The 17017-nt window shown below is 53.2% G+C and overlaps 9 protein-coding genes across 9 annotated transcripts; 3 read left to right on the plus strand and 6 right to left on the minus strand.

The window, feature by feature from the left end:
- CLUP02_12245 (uncharacterized protein) lies at window positions 1–2941 on the plus strand (the record flags this gene model as incomplete). The annotated part of the gene is made up of 14 exons (XM_049291209.1): window positions 1–184; window positions 255–415; window positions 494–532; window positions 602–682; window positions 729–897; window positions 1144–1456; window positions 1526–1571; window positions 1632–1765; window positions 1927–2133; window positions 2162–2200; window positions 2272–2302; window positions 2380–2516; window positions 2584–2713; window positions 2861–2941. 14 exons carry the CDS (start codon window positions 1–3, stop codon window positions 2939–2941), a joined length of 1752 nt encoding a protein of 583 aa, XP_049148354.1.
- A 794-nt stretch (window positions 2942–3735) lies between these two features.
- CLUP02_12246 (uncharacterized protein) lies at window positions 3736–4836 on the minus strand (the record flags this gene model as incomplete). Its single annotated transcript, XM_049291210.1, has 1 exon — window positions 3736–4836. The coding sequence occupies one exon, from the start codon at window positions 4834–4836 to the stop codon at window positions 3736–3738; it is 1101 nt and encodes a 366-aa protein (XP_049148355.1).
- A 1048-nt stretch (window positions 4837–5884) lies between these two features.
- Window positions 5885–6070, minus strand: CLUP02_12247 (uncharacterized protein; the record flags this gene model as incomplete). Its single annotated transcript, XM_049291211.1, has 1 exon — window positions 5885–6070. The coding sequence occupies one exon, from the start codon at window positions 6068–6070 to the stop codon at window positions 5885–5887; it is 186 nt and encodes a 61-aa protein (XP_049148356.1).
- A 361-nt stretch (window positions 6071–6431) lies between these two features.
- CLUP02_12248 (glutaredoxin) lies at window positions 6432–7327 on the minus strand (the record flags this gene model as incomplete). Its single annotated transcript, XM_049291212.1, has 2 exons — window positions 6432–6751; window positions 6802–7327. 2 exons carry the CDS (start codon window positions 7325–7327, stop codon window positions 6432–6434), a joined length of 846 nt encoding a protein of 281 aa, XP_049148357.1.
- A 1795-nt stretch (window positions 7328–9122) lies between these two features.
- CLUP02_12249 (uncharacterized protein) lies at window positions 9123–9671 on the minus strand (the record flags this gene model as incomplete). The annotated part of the gene is made up of 1 exon (XM_049291213.1): window positions 9123–9671. The coding sequence occupies one exon, from the start codon at window positions 9669–9671 to the stop codon at window positions 9123–9125; it is 549 nt and encodes a 182-aa protein (XP_049148358.1).
- A 73-nt stretch (window positions 9672–9744) lies between these two features.
- Window positions 9745–11012, plus strand: CLUP02_12250 (uncharacterized protein; the record flags this gene model as incomplete). The annotated part of the gene is made up of 7 exons (XM_049291214.1): window positions 9745–9868; window positions 9937–10010; window positions 10061–10106; window positions 10165–10217; window positions 10274–10320; window positions 10386–10451; window positions 10517–11012. 7 exons carry the CDS (start codon window positions 9745–9747, stop codon window positions 11010–11012), a joined length of 906 nt encoding a protein of 301 aa, XP_049148359.1.
- Window positions 11013–11146: 134 nt separating this feature from the next.
- Window positions 11147–11887, plus strand: CLUP02_12251 (glutathione-dependent formaldehyde-activating; the record flags this gene model as incomplete). Its single annotated transcript, XM_049291215.1, has 1 exon — window positions 11147–11887. The coding sequence occupies one exon, from the start codon at window positions 11147–11149 to the stop codon at window positions 11885–11887; it is 741 nt and encodes a 246-aa protein (XP_049148360.1).
- A 439-nt stretch (window positions 11888–12326) lies between these two features.
- CLUP02_12252 (uncharacterized protein) lies at window positions 12327–13851 on the minus strand (the record flags this gene model as incomplete). Its single annotated transcript, XM_049291216.1, has 8 exons — window positions 12327–12399; window positions 12473–12654; window positions 12748–12786; window positions 12921–13009; window positions 13074–13176; window positions 13409–13577; window positions 13678–13715; window positions 13789–13851. The coding sequence occupies 8 exons, from the start codon at window positions 13849–13851 to the stop codon at window positions 12327–12329; spliced, it is 756 nt and encodes a 251-aa protein (XP_049148361.1).
- Window positions 13852–14090: 239 nt separating this feature from the next.
- CLUP02_12253 (arabinogalactan endo-1,4-beta-galactosidase) lies at window positions 14091–15198 on the minus strand (the record flags this gene model as incomplete). The annotated part of the gene is made up of 2 exons (XM_049291217.1): window positions 14091–14190; window positions 14246–15198. 2 exons carry the CDS (start codon window positions 15196–15198, stop codon window positions 14091–14093), a joined length of 1053 nt encoding a protein of 350 aa, XP_049148362.1.
- Between the last annotated feature and the right edge of the window lie 1819 nt (window positions 15199–17017).

Genomic DNA, 17017 nt, shown 5'->3' on the forward strand with positions numbered 1-17017 from the left:
ATGTCACTGTATCCTGCATCCATCCTGTACCTAGTGTACACTACCTTGGAACCTAAGGAAGGTATCAAAGTATCAAAGTATCCTTTCGTAGGACTCATCTATTCCAAGCAAAAGCCGGCGGCGTGGTTTGGGGCCCCCAAAAACGGGCGCAGAAACCTGAACAAGCATCTTCCCCCCTTTCCTCGTCCCAACCCAAGCCATCCCATCCCATCGCACACACACACACACACACACACACACACGCACTCGGACAGACGCAACTTGCACACGCATCCTCCAAAGATTCCGTCACTGGGAGAATTACCCCCCTCCCCTGGTCCTATCCCAAGGCATCCAACCAGGCCCCCGGAACAGATCAAGGTCGTGTATCCACACCATTGCGTCGCCCAAAACCAACAATTGGGCTTGCGTGGGCGTGTGACGGGAAGCTTATTGAGCTTAACCTCTTTCGCCCCCTCCCTCACGCCGTCATATTCACAATATCATACCGCAGTATTCACTAGGAGCTCTTAGCAGGACTAAACCACAACAGGTAAGTAAGACCACCCAAAGGGATTCCTGTACAGGCAAGACATTACGCCGGTTCGCGTCAGTTTGTCAGTGCGTCAAACTGCCCCCCTCTATCATGAATCCTCTAGTGGTAGCCTCGAAACTTACTCTCTCCCTGCGTGAGCACGACGCTGTAAGTAATAGCTTGCCAGTTGCCTGACAAGCCTGGCACTGAGCAGTTTGGCAGTGTCGCTCTAATCCTCCTCGTTCCGATAAACTTCGGCCATGAGTCACTTGGCGCAAGGCTCAACCCTGACGATGCGTCCGCCTACATCCGAATCTTGCTGCTTCGCCATCCTTCATTCGCTCTCGCATGGATCACGAGAGCATCACGGCGTGCCTGGCAAAGTCCCGTACGGGCGGCAGGGCGGCAAGGCGGCAATCGAAAATCCAATTCAATGCGAGCAAAGAGCAAAGGAGAAAATCTCAATTCATCCCATCATCGCCAAAACTGACAAGCTGCGATAGAAAAGTTTCTTTCTTTTTTTTTTCTAATTATTGCGAAACCAATGCCACTTTGGCATCTTGGCGAACCCTCCGTTCAACTCAGCCCCAAGCCATCGCCGGCGCACCATCTTGACCCAATTGATTGAGGCTTTCCCGCGCGCATTTCGTCGTGGAAATCCACCAGTGCACGACAATTCGCTTTCGTGCTAGGCTTTACACTGCAATTGCTGTGGATACCATACCGAATAGACTCATCAACTCATACCACGTTTAGACTCACAGTGACTACGCAACGCAATCACCTTACGACGTCAATGTCATACCTAATCAACTCGGAAATACGCATACATTCAGACATTGAGATCTTCTCCCCCGGTCCCGTGGCAGCGGGTTCCACGGACCACGTAAGGCAAGGTATTGGGGACGGATACAGCAGATCAACGGCCAACGCGGCCGTTCGGTTCCCGGCACCGCTACCAACCAAAAAAATAAGCGTCAGATTTACTTACCCCCGCTCCCCTGCCTCCAGGGCTACGCAAACCAACAGGCACCAACAACACCACAGCAACTCTAGCGTAGGAATTGATCCGCCATAGGACGAATAGGACTCGTAACATTGTAAGACGGCAAGATAGACCACCGGTCGGCTGTGCATACCTACCTACCTCGTCGAGTACCTCACAGTATACGTGGTAGACAGTCTCAGACCTCTCTCTCATCGCAGTGAGAAACCTGATATCTCGCCGCCGGTGAGATTTTGTCCTGCGTCGTGAGTCACTCCCCCAACGCGCCCGCCATTGTTACAAAAAAAAAAACACACAAAACATCAACATCTGGCGTTTAATCTGCCCTGCCTGGGAATGATTTCTCCACTGCGCGGTACCAATTGTAAGACCCCGTTTCTACCTTGGTGATGGATACCCGCGATAGTTATCTCGACTTTTTTTTCGGCGAGCCAGAAACGCCTGAACGAATAATTGATTGGATCAGCAGTACTACGGGGGAACGCCGTGACGTTTACCTGTACGAATACTTCCACTGCCGGCCGGTACACTCGGGACTGATTACCCCCCCGAGGGGCCAGATCAGCCCTAATGCGAAGCACCGCATTACTGCGAAAGGGACTTTGGGGCTCCGGTGACTCCTCGCCTGACAGGCTCACCAGTCACCACAACCCAAACGAGTTCGCCGGTTCTCGCTTCATGTCACAGCCTACCTAGCGGTACGTATACAGGCAGATACTCCACCAAAGTTAGATCGTGAGAAAAAAAAAAGTCCTGCATTACACGCGGAATCCATAGTAATCGTGCACCCTCCATCCTCGTAAACCCAGCGAAAAAGAAAAGAAGAAAAAACCCTCCAACGAAGAAAACATCCCGCTAGAGACGAATGAACAAACGTGTCCCTCGCCCCGATGTGAATCTCCCACGCCGGGTGAGCCCCTCCGGACTCACTCCCAAGATGCCCACCCATGTCGGCAGTCATCCACTTGAAGCAATCGTCGTCACAAACGCGGCTCTGTCAAAGAATCCTCATCCAACACGCCCTGAGAAAAAAAAGCTTGTCTCCCCACACGATCTCTCCGAGTCCCTCGGCAGGCCAAGGCTCCCTCCTACCGGCTCGGCTTTCCCGAACGAGAGCCGTCTTGACCCTTCCATTGGGATCTGCCTATGAGAATGGAAACCCCGTAGCCTCCTCCGTAACGACGCATCACACCGTAAGGCACCATCGAGTTAGGCTACCGTTACGCTTCGACGTCGGGCTATAGGCGGCTGGGGCAGGCCGTCCTCAGGCTTCCATGGCTTCTGCCTAAGTTACCTAGGTGGCACCTATGTTCTAGATCTCTTCCCTGACTTTGCTACAGTTGGCAGGTTTCCAGGCGGCGGGGCCCAACGAGATTCATAACACCAAGGGGTTCAAAGAACGAAATGTTCAAACCTCGTGAAGAGCGTGTGTGTGTGCATGTCAAGTTCTGCAATCTAGGTAGGCTACCTCGCCCGCAGCCTACGGAAATCGAGTAGAGGAGCGTTCGAGCTTTCACAGACTTCCTTGTACCCTGAAACGTATCACCAGGACACACGCCTTCTTCCGGAAAGTATTCGCCTTTCGAGCCCCGTGATAAAGCCAGACATCTCTCCGGTTGACTCCATGTGACTCTATACTAGCAAGAGCTCTCGAAGCTTAGATTTGAGCGGTTATCAAGTCCTGAACCACCCCTCATCTTTCGTGTCTACATATCTACCTTAGTATACACCCATGCCGTAAAAAGATGATTACCCAGAGTAAAAAGACGAAAGTACACCAGGTCTTAGTACAGGGATAAACTTCCTGGTCGTTCCCTCGAGCTATCCGAGGGCGGTAGGTAGGTTGTCAATCACGGGACGTAACACTCAAACATCACGAAATTTCGAAAGTCTCAAAGAAACACAATGAGATTGATGAAGAACAAGGGGGCCGGCAGAGGAATTGAGTAGAATACTCGACCAATATGGGCCGTGACCGTGAGGTTCACTGTCCCTTTTCGTGGTTCACTGTCGTCCGAGCGAGCTGTACTATAGAACTTCACTCCTTCGTCTCCCCTCTCTTTCTATAAGTCTCTGTCCTGCAATATATTGTACAGAATACGAGAAGAAGGGGGCATAGTGGCAAATGAATCTGGTCTGGGAATCTTCGGAGCAAACTTTTATAGGGTCATCATGCATTCATAAGTATCCAATGTATCCTATCCCAGGTTAACCCTCACGAGACCTGCTCCCCACCCTCTCCCTCCGCCACATCAAGCTCCTGCTCAACCTCTTCCCCGGTAGGCTTCTCCCTCCCAGACTCAGGCTCGACCTCCTCCCCCTCGACCTCCTCCGCCGCAGGACGCCACACATCCCCCCTCAACAACGTACACGCAGCATCCAGCATATCCCGGTGCTCGCACCCAATCTTCGCGCAAAACGTAGACGCGACGCTCATCGTCAGACCGGGAAGCACACTAGGATCCCCCGCCTCCCACCGCCGCATCTCATCAAAGGTATCATCCAGAAGCAGCCTCGCGTGGTGCCGCCCGTCCTCGTCATCCTCGCCCGCTACTACCTTGCTGTACAAGAAAAAGACGCCGTGGCGGATGGTGTTCTCCGCCATACACACGCCCATCTCGATAACCTCAGGCCGGCTCAGCCCGTTCGTCGTGGGAGCCCTGTACCTCCGATACCCTTGACTGGCGAGGTGCGCGAGGACTACTATGCCCGCGAGGTCTTGTGTAGAGAGGTCGTTGCGGACGTGGGCGATTTGACGGAACCGCACATCCTGGCGGTTAGACTCGTGGACCTCCCTCAAAGCCAGGTGCCAGCCATCGGGTGGCGGCGCGTCGTGCAGTATAATCTCCTGATGGATCAGCGACTTCACACAAGGGTCCCGGCGGGGGACGACGTCGTCCCTGTACCGTATCGAGTGCGTCTCCAAGTCGGCGATCGCCGAGCACTGCCAGAGCGCTCTCTTGAGGTTCGAGCGGATGGTGTCCGCCTTGTTCGCGTCCTGGAGCCCGTACTCCTCCCAGAAGGCGAGGTATGAGCCGTGGACGATATCCTCAATGTGCCGGTGCCGCGTCTCTAGCTCTCGGATGGTATCAAAGGTGTCTTTCGGGAGCACCTCGCGCTCGCGGGTGTCGGAGGCGAGGATGTGGTTGCGTGGTGCGCAGGGGTACCGGGCGGTGTTGACTCTTGTTACGGTGTGCTGGTAGCTATCCAGCAGGGCGCGGTTGGTCTTGCAGGTTGCTCGGAGGGCTTGGATCTGGGCAAAGTCTGCGTGCTCTGCTACGAGGAGGAGGAGGTGGCCGGGTAAGAGTGAAGACATTGTTATCCGAGGTTTAGATGGTAGTAAGGTATTGTAGGTGAATGTTGGAGTAGAGGTTGTACAAAACGCAGTTGGATGAACAAGGGGGTTTCGAAACAACCTCGATCGGCCTGCGATTGCCCTCTGACCCTCTGAGATGTGTGGTTGTGAGGAGAGGTAGCAGGAGGTGAGCCAGTATCGCTCTTGAAACTTCTGACCCCTTCGCTGCTCCTGCTGCCCTAGGCCTTGCTGTCAACCGTGGCCGTTCTGGTGTTCAGGCTTGCACCAGAGTATGTGAATAGTAGATATGTGAGAGTAAAAGCGAGAAATTGAACTTGAAGTGATTTGAAATTGAATGTTCTGTGAGAATCGAGTTCGTGATGCGGTAATGTGTAGGCCACTCGCGTATAAGTAGTCAGGGCCCAGAGCGTTCTGAATCACTCCGCTCTTTAAAGTTGAGATTCAGATGAGATAGTTGACGAGAGCAGTGGTTCACAGTTCACAGCAAATCATCCAAAAGCTTTCAATCTGAGAGTTGAATAGTTGAGATGAGATACGGAAAAGAGACCAAGCAACAGAGATATAGCATCGCAAGTGCAAGTCAAGTGCGCACCCGGCTGTCCTTGAACGACGTCGCGATCGGCCATCCAGGTTCTCACTTGACGACACAGGCCGCACTCCGCCCCAGATCTCGTCCCTGTCCCAAAAATGGTGTCAGCGATCATCGAATAGGGCAATTCTAGTATTAGTGCGGCATTTTGATTTCACGGAATGGACCCAGTTTAGAGAAAGGTGCTGTGTAACCCGGTTGGTCTGGCCAAGCTATATGAGGCGCATCGTGACAGTTGCGCAAGGAGGGGCATAGCTAAGCCCCTCCACTCTCTTTCGACCACAATCCAACCCTGCCCCCCGGTGATGGCTCTTGATAAGAATAGCAGGTCCGGACTCAAAGAAGACAATTGGGCTGGAGCAGTACCGAGGAACGAAGATAACAGCACCGTCATCCTTATACCTTAACCGGCGTTTGTCGATAGAGGCAATCCTAATCAAACTCGAAGCGGGAAAAGAATCAACTAGGAAGTCGGCTCCAACCCGCGACCTTACAGAAGAGAAGCTGGCCGATATGGCTTCCATGTAGGCTCGTGATCTTATGATAATTATGTCTACAAGAGGAGCAACATCTTGGCGGCCTGTTGCCAAAAGAACCATGGTTTGGGAGCACACAAGAACAGGACACAAGCTGACAGCGAGCCATTTGCGTGTGTATACAACCGCACGAGGCGATGCCAGGTTACCAGTGCCGCCCTAGCATCTTCAATCACACTACTCATACACATCCCTCATCATTACGGAACTTGCGCAGGCGTCTGCGGCACGCTTCGTCCAGCCTTCAGGCTCTGGCGAGAGCCCATACCGTCCCCTTGAGTGCTTGCCGCCGAGAGCGCGCGAGCTCAACCGATCACCAACGCCAAAAATATGCAATGTCCAGTACTGGGGTACCCACCACCAGTTCGAACTCCCGTGATTCCCTAATGCCCGCTTCGCCTCGCCCACGATGATGCCATATGGTGGAAGTCGAGCAAATGTAGAAATAAAAGTTGAATGACTCAAGAGAGCTAGTTGTTTTTCTGGCTGTTGGCAGACCGTTCCTTCATCTCCACCTTCTTCTGCCCAAGGTCAATGATCCTGGGTACCAACTTCTTTTGGCTGTCAAGCTCGATGACATCGTCGCCTCCACCTATGCTCACACTATTTACCAAGATGTTGGGAACTGTCTTCCGGCCAGTCTTCTCGCCGAGGAAGGCCTGCAGCTGAGGGCCAAGAGGATGCTGATCCAGTTCGACAACGTATGGTGTGGGCTCGATCGAGTACTTTTCGAGCAACAATGCCTTGGCCTTCTTCGAGTACGGGCAGTAAGACTTGGAAAAGATGATGACTTGGTCTGGTTAGCTGGCATTCGTTTCACGAGTCTTGACGTTAACATACCTGGTGACTTCTTCAAGATGGAGTTCAACTCAACCTCGACAGCATGTTCCTCATCGCTCTCGTCCTTCTTCTTCTCCTCCTCTTCAGTCTCGGAGACTTCTTTGCCATTGGCCGTCTTTTCCTTCTTCTTTTGTCCAGCAGCAGAGTTGCCCTTTCCGACGACGTCGCTAGGCGCATCAGGCTTCAGTGGTGATTTCTTGTTGGCAAGTTCCTTAGCCTTGTCTTCGGCGGCCTTCAGGCGTCCTTGCATATCCTTGGCGAGCTTCTCGTCGTCGGCGTCAACGTCGCCATCGGCATCTTTGTCAACAGGCACGTGGCCAGCTGCCTTGGGCTTATTCCCTTCCAGCACCGCTTGGCCCGGCGGTTGTTTGTGTTTCAGTCCATTGACCGTCTTGTGGTAGAAATCTTGGATGGTCCGCTCGTCTTTGACCTCGTTCGCTCGCAAGGAAGATGTGTAAAACAACACGAAGACGACGCCAATCAGCACACCCACCAGGAGGGTGCGCAACTGCCTTTGCGAAGGCATCTCGAAGATTCCGTGTCGCGAAATGGCCGACGCTTGCAAGGGTATTTAAATGCGACGTGAGAAGCAGATTCGAGAAGTCGGTACTGAGAGTCGCAAACACGTCAATGGCGAGCGGCAGGATGGTACAACAGGCGGTGCGTCCCTCGTAAGGCTTTGTCGGTGAATGCCACGGTGGCTGGGAGTCGACAGCGGTGGGATCAAAATCGAGGAATGGCTGCCGATGTGAGGCTCCCTTTTGTGTAACGATGCAGAAGCCCAAGCGTATCGGAGCTTCCCCAGCAATTGGGCGCTTTGAACAGGACGTTTCGAAGCCGGCGAGCGATGGGAGGATGGACCAGAGGAAGTTCCCCAATAACGGCACGAAAAGTACAAAGGCTCGTTGGTGATCGCAAGCAAAGGTGTAGTGCTAGTCAATTGTCGGGTGTCGAAAAAGAAGTGCGTGGTTGTAGGCGTCGCGCGCGCTATCGTGAGGTCGAGAAGTGTCAAAAGGGGATGAAGGAGATGGTAGGTGAGCTATGGTAGGTAAGGTAGGAGTGGGATCGACAATTTGGCTCCCGTGACTAACCACTCCAAGTGCGCTGGCAGGATGGCAGGTTGGAACAGACGGGGTACCTAAGTAAAAGGTACACGATACACAGTAGGATGAAGCCACCAAGAGCCAGGTCGTCAATACCTCGGAAATGCTGCTTTGCTGGCGACTTCTCATCCCGGGGGAAGAGCTGAGGTGCGCCAATCCCCGAAGCCAAACCGCGACGGAAAATACCCGGGCCACTTGAGCGCGCCAAGATTAAGTACCTCGAACCCCGTATCTGCACATCACCATCGGAGGCCAGCTTCGGTGGAGGTCCGGCTTTATGCACCAATCAGTGGGTCCGAGAAATACCGTCTTCAACAATCTTCCATACTGTACATAATGCCTCTACACGCAGCCTCAAAACAGTATATTTCTATGCATCTATACGGCTCGGGTGATCGTCACCCTGATGGATCGTGGGGCCGTTCTCCGTGCGCAAAAGAAACATGACGGGACGGCTTGACTCGATTCGAAACAAAAACACATCTCATCTTTTCCTCGCCGGAGCCTCAGTGTACAAATCACAGTGACAGGTTGTCAATCGTCAATCTACTCAATTATTCCGCGGCTGCGTCAAGACGATAAACCTACCAGGTGCCAAGTACTCCAAGGTCATCAGCATGCCGTCATAACGAAAGGGAGACATCTCGAACCGCCAACGTTTCTTTAGCCGCTTCAGACTGAGAACCTGCTGGCGAGACGATTCTCGTCTCCGGAAGACTTGAGCAGCCCGCCGTTACAGTGTTACTCGATGCTAACAGGGATATGGAAGCGATGCTGACACGGTTTCGCCAACAGATCGCCCACGCTTACCAGCTTTCCCTGCAACAGATGGAGAACTTCATCCCCATACCTGACGCAATTACCGACAATCGCATTTCAGTATCCAATTCTTCTCAGACAAGTCCAGCGGGTTTTTCGCCTCAGCCAACGATCAACATCAAGCAAGGCACCTCGAAAAATCGAGACAAGCGTCCATTATAGGCGAAAAGTGGTATTATTCTGCATTCTAAGAATATCGCCAGCCCTATCATCAAGTGCTATCGTCGCGCGTCCCGCCGATCCCGCGGCGGGCTTGGTTTCTTCATCTCATCATTCCGCACACACACAACTACCAGGTGGCTTAGTCAACAGCCGCCAGGACCATAGCTGCTCAAAGCCCAACTCATGCCAAATCTAAATACAAGCATTCGAAAACACGCCTTTCCATCACGGTCTCTCTCAAATCTCACGCTGAAATTTGTTATGCTTGACAACAGCGTGAGCTCGCAGCAACCGCATCGCAGAGTCAGCATGCCGGCTGTCGACAATATCCGCGACCGACCTCACGCGGCTCTGCCCTCGACCCATCGCCGCCAGCTTAGCTCGATCAGGTAACGTCTGTTGCTCGCGGACTGAGTTCGTCCTCACTCCTCGTAGTTGCTGTGAGTCGTCGGAGTCTGAGTCGACATGGTCTGATGCTGCATCATTGTGCTTTGGAGACGGAGGAGGCGTCAACGTCGACTCAACATAGGGTGACGGTGATGATGGCTTTTCCGTGGCGATGAGATTTTGAAATAGTGGTACGATGTCTCTGAAGGTCTTCATCGCTTCGGGTTCGGGCTCGACTGGCTCGACTTTCTTGTTTAACTTTGCGTGCTGGTGGCTCAAGTGAGCGTGTGTTGCGGCGCGTTCTCTGTGGCGCTGGAGGTGAGAGTGAAGCGACGATGGTGCGGCCTGTGCTTGCGAGGAGAGAAGCAGCAGAATTCCAAAGAGGGCAGTGGGCTGCATTATCGTAGGCGGGTTCGCGTGGCGTTTTTAAATTTCTGGACTCGATCTCGAGGTGGCTGGCTGGCTGGGCTTGATGAATTCCAGAGCTGAGGTTGGTAAACTCTCGTTCCCTTTGCAGTGTTTTGTATATGTTGGCTGTCTCGAGAGGTCTAGAACGGAACTGGAGGGCGCCGACGGTTTATATCCCAGACTCAACGGTTTTTTCTGCTACCAGACAAATGACGCAGGAAAAAACACCACAAACGTCATCTAACGGTGTCCAAAGTTGGAACAATCACGCCGGCGTCAAACGATGAAAACCCCGCCTTCGATCGGAATGTAGCCCTCCTCCGTCTCGGTGTGTGCCTCCCACCTAGGTCAGAACGATTCAGACCCTGTGATGCTTCAAGCCCGGTGTAACGTGTAAGCCGTGGGGCGCGAGAGCCCCCTTCCAGGGTCTGTCTGAGTCAACCACCCAACCCCTTCCTTCACAACACCACACATAACACCACAGCTGTCATTAATGACCTCTTCAAAATGCCTGTACCCCCCGAGGCCAAGAGAATCGTACAACGCCAGTGCTTCATTCAGTCTTAGGGATTGCCATACCGACTTTTCCATAGGATGCGGAGACTTCGATCGTCAGGCTATGCCCAAATTTTGTGTACGAGTCTGGTTCAAGGGTTACCCGCAGTAGCCGATTATCGTGTCCATCAAACGACACATCATATCTAGATCAATCATGGGAAAATATCAAAACTTGTTCAAGTTGATCATGAAGAAACAGATTATCTGCCGCTTGTCAGCTTACTTCGCTTCTCTTGGGTTGGTTTTGTCTGCCTAAGGGTGATGGAAAAAGGACACAGCAGAAGAGGGGAAAAGTGTCATCTGCAGCGATTAGATAAGAAACTTGCCTATTCAGGCCATCACCTGAACGCTGACTGGGCACGCTCGAATTCCCTCACCTCCTCGCTTGTCAACAAAGCCTTGCCCTCCTCCTCCTCCTCGCGCCCTTTCGTTTCACCTCTCCCCTCCATCTTCTTCCTCCTCTTACCCATCCATCCTTTCTTCTTTTTAGGAAGTTTTCACTTTTTTCTGACTCTGTTTGCCCAGGCTCAGGGTCCTTCCGAGACACCTCCTCTCTTTCAGGCCGATGTAAGTCACTCTCTCCTGCCTCCCAGCCCCCCGCAGACATCCCACTTACACACTTTTGCCAACCCAGACGGCAGACCTGCCACCCCCTTCCCACCCCCTTCTGCACGAAGAGAATACAAACCCTCGCCACCCTCTGGAATTCTTGAACAAAGGCGCACCGCCGAGACCTGTAAACCGTCAGCAATCTTTCCAGGTCTGGACCCTTAATCGTTGATCACCCGGGACGCAAACTACCCGGTCTCTCCACCTACGCACGACCGAAACGGGCCACAACCGTCGAGAAAAGGGAAAAGCCGAACCACATAAACGAGTCAACGAGAAACTTTCATACAAACACCACAATGTCTCACTCCACCGCCGAAAAAGACCCTTCCATCTTCCCCCTCACCGGCGGCTGCGCCTGCGGCAACATCCGATACTCCCTCAATGCCCCGCCCATGGTCGTCCACTGCTGCCACTGCACCTCCTGCCAGCGTGAGACCGGCACCGCCTTCGCCCTCAACGCCGTCGTCGAGGGAGACGAGGTGACCCTCCTCCCGAGCAAGTCCTCCTCGTCCGCCTCGCTGCTGCGGCCGCTGGCGTCGTTCCCGGAGTCTGCCTTTGATGATTGGACTCCCAGGCAGCATCAGCAGTCCAGGCCCGCCGACAATGTTCACGGGACGAGCGAGAACAAGGGCAAGGGCGATGATGATACTGACGATGCCGGCAAACGCCGCGTCCAGGCCGGTATCCCTTCACCCGTGATCCTCCCCGTCCCCGCCGACTCGGGCGCCCCTCAGCACATTGCTCGCTGTCCCGTCTGTCTCACGCCCGTCTGGAGCAACTACGACGGTACAGGCCCCCTGATGAAATTCCTCCGCGTCGGCACCCTCGACGCCCCTGCGCTGCTGGGCGGTCCGGATGTCTACATCTTTATGCGCAGTAAGCTTCCGTTCGTCGAGGTTGCGGACGATGGTAAGCCCCGCTTCGATGAATTCTATCCTACCAAGGAAGGCGTTTGGGGTCCCCAAGGTCTTGCGCGCCGGGAGAAGCTGCTCGTTCGGATTAGAGAGTGGAGGAAGGAGAATGGGCTGGATGGGTAGGGAACGGCGGTCAAAAGTGAGCGATATTTCAGAAATGGCATGTTTTGCTTGAATATTGTTAGAATTTACTCTTGTCTCTTGGTTGCATCCCTGTATTTTCTTTCATGCCGTATGTTTCCTTCTGTCTATATGCCAGTCCTTTTTGCCAGAGAGGGGTGACCGGCCGTATGGGTCCCAAGGTCAACACTAGACCAGCTCGAGGTGCCGATCCAAGTTTCTTGCTTCCTATTCAGACTAGAGCCTCAGTATTGTGTACTATCTGGAGGAAGGGATCGGCGATTTAACCTTGACACAAAGGCAGTTGGATCTAAGGGAGTAACGTGAAACGTTCTCATATACCTAGCTTTAGGACTGACCGGTTCCCTGGGTCGTCTAGACAGCTTTTTCGCGGTCTAGGCCTGGGAATGTCTTAGCTTGCTGCTAAGGCCGAAGCAAAGATCTAGGCTCGGGCCCAGGCTCCCTTCAAGGGTTCAAATTCTACAGCGTTGGGTATTAGATGACCGTTACGCTCCCTTGAAGATGTGCTGCTTTGCGATTTTTGCCCGAGTTATGTGATGAAAGATTTCGGAGGTAACCTGAACTTACGCAACTCTTCTGGCGAGGAGGATAAGGTCCGGAGGATCGGTCATCGAGCTTAAGTTCTCGGAAGTAGCCGTGAATGGGATATTCCGGACGGTGAAGGGGGGGATTTGGAGTTTGTTGAGGTTGCCGACATGGAGATAGGAAGACTCGTGGCCTAGAGCTTCTAAGGAAAGGTAATTCGGAAACTAGTACGAGGCAAGAGTCCGCCACGAGTCCCAAACGTGTCATCGAATTCATGACATGGTCCGGCCTCTACTATGTACCCGGGCTCACGCTACCTTTTCGACAGTGTTCTTGACTGAGTTGATTCCCGTTTCCTGATCGTCAGCAGTAGTGTGCTACCATCTACTGGGGTCGACAGAAGCCTGATCATCACATATTTTGTTCTCGGATATGAGGATCGCTAGCTTGATGTATTGTTATGTATCCATGAATCAATGAAAAATAGAACCTCTTCCCTTCGTCTGGAGCAATAGAGCCGGGAGGATGACGCCGATGCAAGGTGGATGGCGCTAACCGAGCCTCCCCATGACAGCATGCCTACCTGAGGTTGTCAATCTGCCACCCAGGTCCCAAACTTTCATCCGATCAATTCTATCCCCACCCAGCCTGATAAACACCAGAGAAAAAATAACCATATAGGTCTCGTCAATTCCATTTCCGTCACCAGCACAGCGGGCGCACTCTAGGTCGGGGGTCAGGTCAAACTGCGGCGTGGGTGGTGGAGTGGTTTAACGGTCAACGAATTAGTCGCGCCAACCAGCCTTACTCGACGACAGGCTCAGCGAGTTCGAATCCCAGCATGAGCGCCAAGAGATGTAGCCCCTAAATCGGCACCGGGAGGGGGGGTGAACTCTTTTTACTTGCTGTTGTGATTGAGACTAGAATTGAAGGACGATTGTAATTGATGTCAGAGGATCTCATCTTTCGATTTTATACATGCATCTCTCTCTCCTGGGAGTTCGATGCCATGACGGAACTCGTTAATCGACCGAGTCCTTTCAAGCCGCCTGCCTTATCAAAAAGTGCAAAATGGTAGACTACGTCTTGCAAGACGTACATAGGATCTATCACCCGAAGCAGATAGATCCACCTGCCAATGTCGGAGCTCCAAATGATGTTTTTGAGATAGTATCAGATTTATGGGACTTATCTTCTGCCACGGTGTTCAGATGCAAAAGTACCGTGCGAGATTCCTAAGAGCAGACAGTGCCTTGAGATGATCATCTTTGGTACCCAGATACCCCTAGCCATTTGGAGGTGACTTAATAAACGGTATGAGATAAGTCCATGTGGTCTTGGTTCATAACATAGCAGACCTTGATAAACCGTTCAAAGAGATTTGCGCATCGATACAGAATGAGTGAGATGCAATCGGCCATCGTGATTGAACTGATAAAGATTGCTTATATACCGCCAGGGCTCATGCTTCATCTGGCTCAACTATGTACGAATAACGCTAAATATATGTACGTGCTGAAAGTAAACGATATTTACGCAGTCTCCATCTCGAAGAAAAGGCTCTCCAGCGACTGTGAGACGAGCTGATGTCAACATAAACAATCCTCCCTCCACACACTACTCCTGGGTATCCCGTCATCAATTGTGGAAAGACGCCCTCTTATATACTCTTGAAGGTATCCAAGCTAGACAGGGCGGTACCCGGGTACGCGAACAGGGTGTTGGAGGGGCAGCTAGAGCCGAGGGCCTGGTTGTTCATCCTGTGATTTGTTAGTAGATGTTATGACAAGTAAACATGAATTAAGAGAGTCTCACCATGCGGGCTCCCAGTAGTAGAGACCCTTTCCGTTGCTAACACCGGCAACAACCTCGGCAACCTTCTTCAGGAAGGTCGTCTGGCCGGCAGCGGAGAAGGGGATGCTCTTGAGATCGCTCGGGAAAGCGTACGCAGGGCTGGGGCAGCTCGTGGGCCAGTTGGTCTCGGCGACGACGATCTCCTTGCCCCATTTGGAGGCCAAGTTGGACAAGCTCGACTTGAGCGCGGCAAGGGTGGCGCCGGATCCGTAAAAGGGGTAGTAGGAGACGCCCATCATGTCAAAGTCGGTGGTCTTGAGCACGTTTTGGGCAAAAAGGCTGGTGTACCAGTTGGCCTGGAGGTTCGAGTCCCAGCCGTTGTCGAGGTGGATCATGATCTTGGGCTTGGGGCTCAGGGTCGAGTCCTTGATGCCGTAGGCGGCCGAGTTGAGGAGCTTGGCGACGTTGTACCAGTTGGACGTCTTGCCCGTGTTGAAGAGCAGACCCGCACGGATCTCGTTTCCGATGGAGATGATGGCGGGCGGGACGCCGGCCTTTTGGAAGGCGTTGCTGACGTCCAAGGTGTAGTTGTAGAGCCTCCAGCTGAGGTTCTCGATATCAGAGGGCCATCCGGACGGGATGGCCTGCTTGGTCGGGTCGGCCCAGGTGTCGCTGAAGTGCAGGGTGAGGTAAACGGAGAGGCCGGCCGCTTTTGCGCGCTTGGCGAGGGCGAGGTTGTAGTCGAGGTTGTAGTCGCCGTTGGACGGGTTCACCCAGACGCGCTGGCGGACCGAGTTGACGCCGGCGTTCTTGAAGATGGTCTCGAGGGCTTGGGAGGTGCCGGCACTGCTCTTGTATTTGATGCCGGCCTTCTCCTCGATGGTCGTCGAGGACCAGTCGACACCCTTGTAGGTCAGGGCGGCGTTGGCCGTGGAGAGGGCGAGGAGGAAGACGGAGGCGAGGGAGGCGAGCATCTTGGGCGACGACGATCGATCGACGATGACGATGGTGCTAGTATCGGAACTCTCTGATCAAAGGAATGGAGAGAAAGGGAGACAGCATACGCCCCTCTCAGCGTAAAGAAGAAGACTGGCAAAGAACGAGTAAAGCTTCCCTCTCTTTCTCTCCTTCTTCGTGAAATTCCTGCTCCCAAGCGTGGTATATACTCCTTCCTCCACCTCTCTCTTCTTGGTGCCCCCTTTCCGGAGCATCAGCTAGACAGACCCGTCCCGTCCCTTCGTCTAATTGACGGGATCCTACGAACCCATCTCTTGGAAATCCCCGCTTCAATAGTCACCGGAAGCAAATACTCACCAGCAATCAGCAGGCGACACCAGACGAAATGTAACCCTGGTATAGCCTCCCCCGGTCACAACACCCGTCAGACTAACAAGACAAAGAGGAGCCGACAGGCATGCGTCTGCTTCATCCATATTGCCCAGTCCATCCTCTGTGCTACACTACAGTACTCGGCTACGGCAGAGAAGGGACGAACCGCTTCTGTTTGCTTACCAAACACTGCCAAAGCCAACTGCCAGCCCGGCCAGCCACAGCCACAGCCAACAAGAAGCAACCCAACCCAGCTTTTGACTAGACTATACTCGATTTACTCGTCCCTCCCAGTTGGCTGTGGAGAGCTTGACGTTTCATCGCGCAACTCCTTGGTCAGGGAAGAATTGGCGACTCCTCCAATCATGGCCTATTTTCCCCACCCTTTCTTGCCCATTCTGTCAACCTGGCCCAACTTGGCGAACCTAGGCCACCCCCTTCGTTTGCTGCTGGGAGCCTGGGACTCTGGGAGGGCAGCAAGCGAGCTGCGCCCCTCAACTCTCTGGCGTAGCGGGCACTCAGGTGATCCAGCCGCCCTCTTCGGCGTCAATAAGCCCGCTCTTTTCAATATAAGTGCCGTCTGCCACTCCGGAAAGTCGTCAGCCAAAAGTGCGGGTCGTAAGAGAAGGCCCGAGCTGGTCGGAGGAGTGGCTTGCGTACCCGAGATGACAGGTCGAACAGCTTCATCCCTGGTCTGTTTCAGTTTCCGAGATCGCCCTTTGAAAGAGGAAGAGGAAAAGAAAGAGAACGAAACATTGTGTTCGGAAGCCGTTGGCGCGAGCTTTGCCTCACACGTGGTACCCTTTTCCCAAGGTTCACACTAGAATCGATGGCGGCTATCGCTGCTTTCCGGCTAGAACGGAAGAGCCTTCTTTATTTTGGTTTTTCGTGCTGACATTTCGACAGGGGGGATGTTGAAATAAGCTTGGCCCGGAGCCATGATCCGAACACCTGCAACTTATCCCCGAGCGCGCAGCTTTAGCGAATGTCCATCCTCATGTCCGACTTATCAAATTCTCCGGGCTTATCGAGAACGCGGAGAAGGGCAATTATCTGCCTCATCATTCATTTATTGTCGAAACACAATCAATCGGAAAATGATCAAATATTCATCCTTATCATCACTCCAGACCAACACTCGACGCACCCTATGACTATTCAGATATCCAATAGCGAAAGTTAGAGTGTGATGTGTTGATCGGAATACCATCCGAGTTGAGATGACAGCCGTCGGCGCTAACTTCTTCTTTGACCAAGCTGGGGTGGTGCAACATCGTCACGAGGGCAGCAATTTCTCGCCCAATACGGAGCACACTACATTACCCCGGGAAACGGGACTCGGCTCGCTTCGTCGCTGCAGCCCATCCCGCACCATGTGTCACTGTGTGTGTGACTGTGACCTCGCTGCTTCTTTTCGAATATTTGCCGTGGATCGTGATGTCGGCAGGTCAGCTACGTGCAGCA

The sequence above is a fragment of the Colletotrichum lupini genome, chromosome 6, assembly GCF_023278565.1.
Source record: "Colletotrichum lupini chromosome 6, complete sequence".
Taxonomy (NCBI): domain Eukaryota; kingdom Fungi; phylum Ascomycota; class Sordariomycetes; order Glomerellales; family Glomerellaceae; genus Colletotrichum; species Colletotrichum lupini.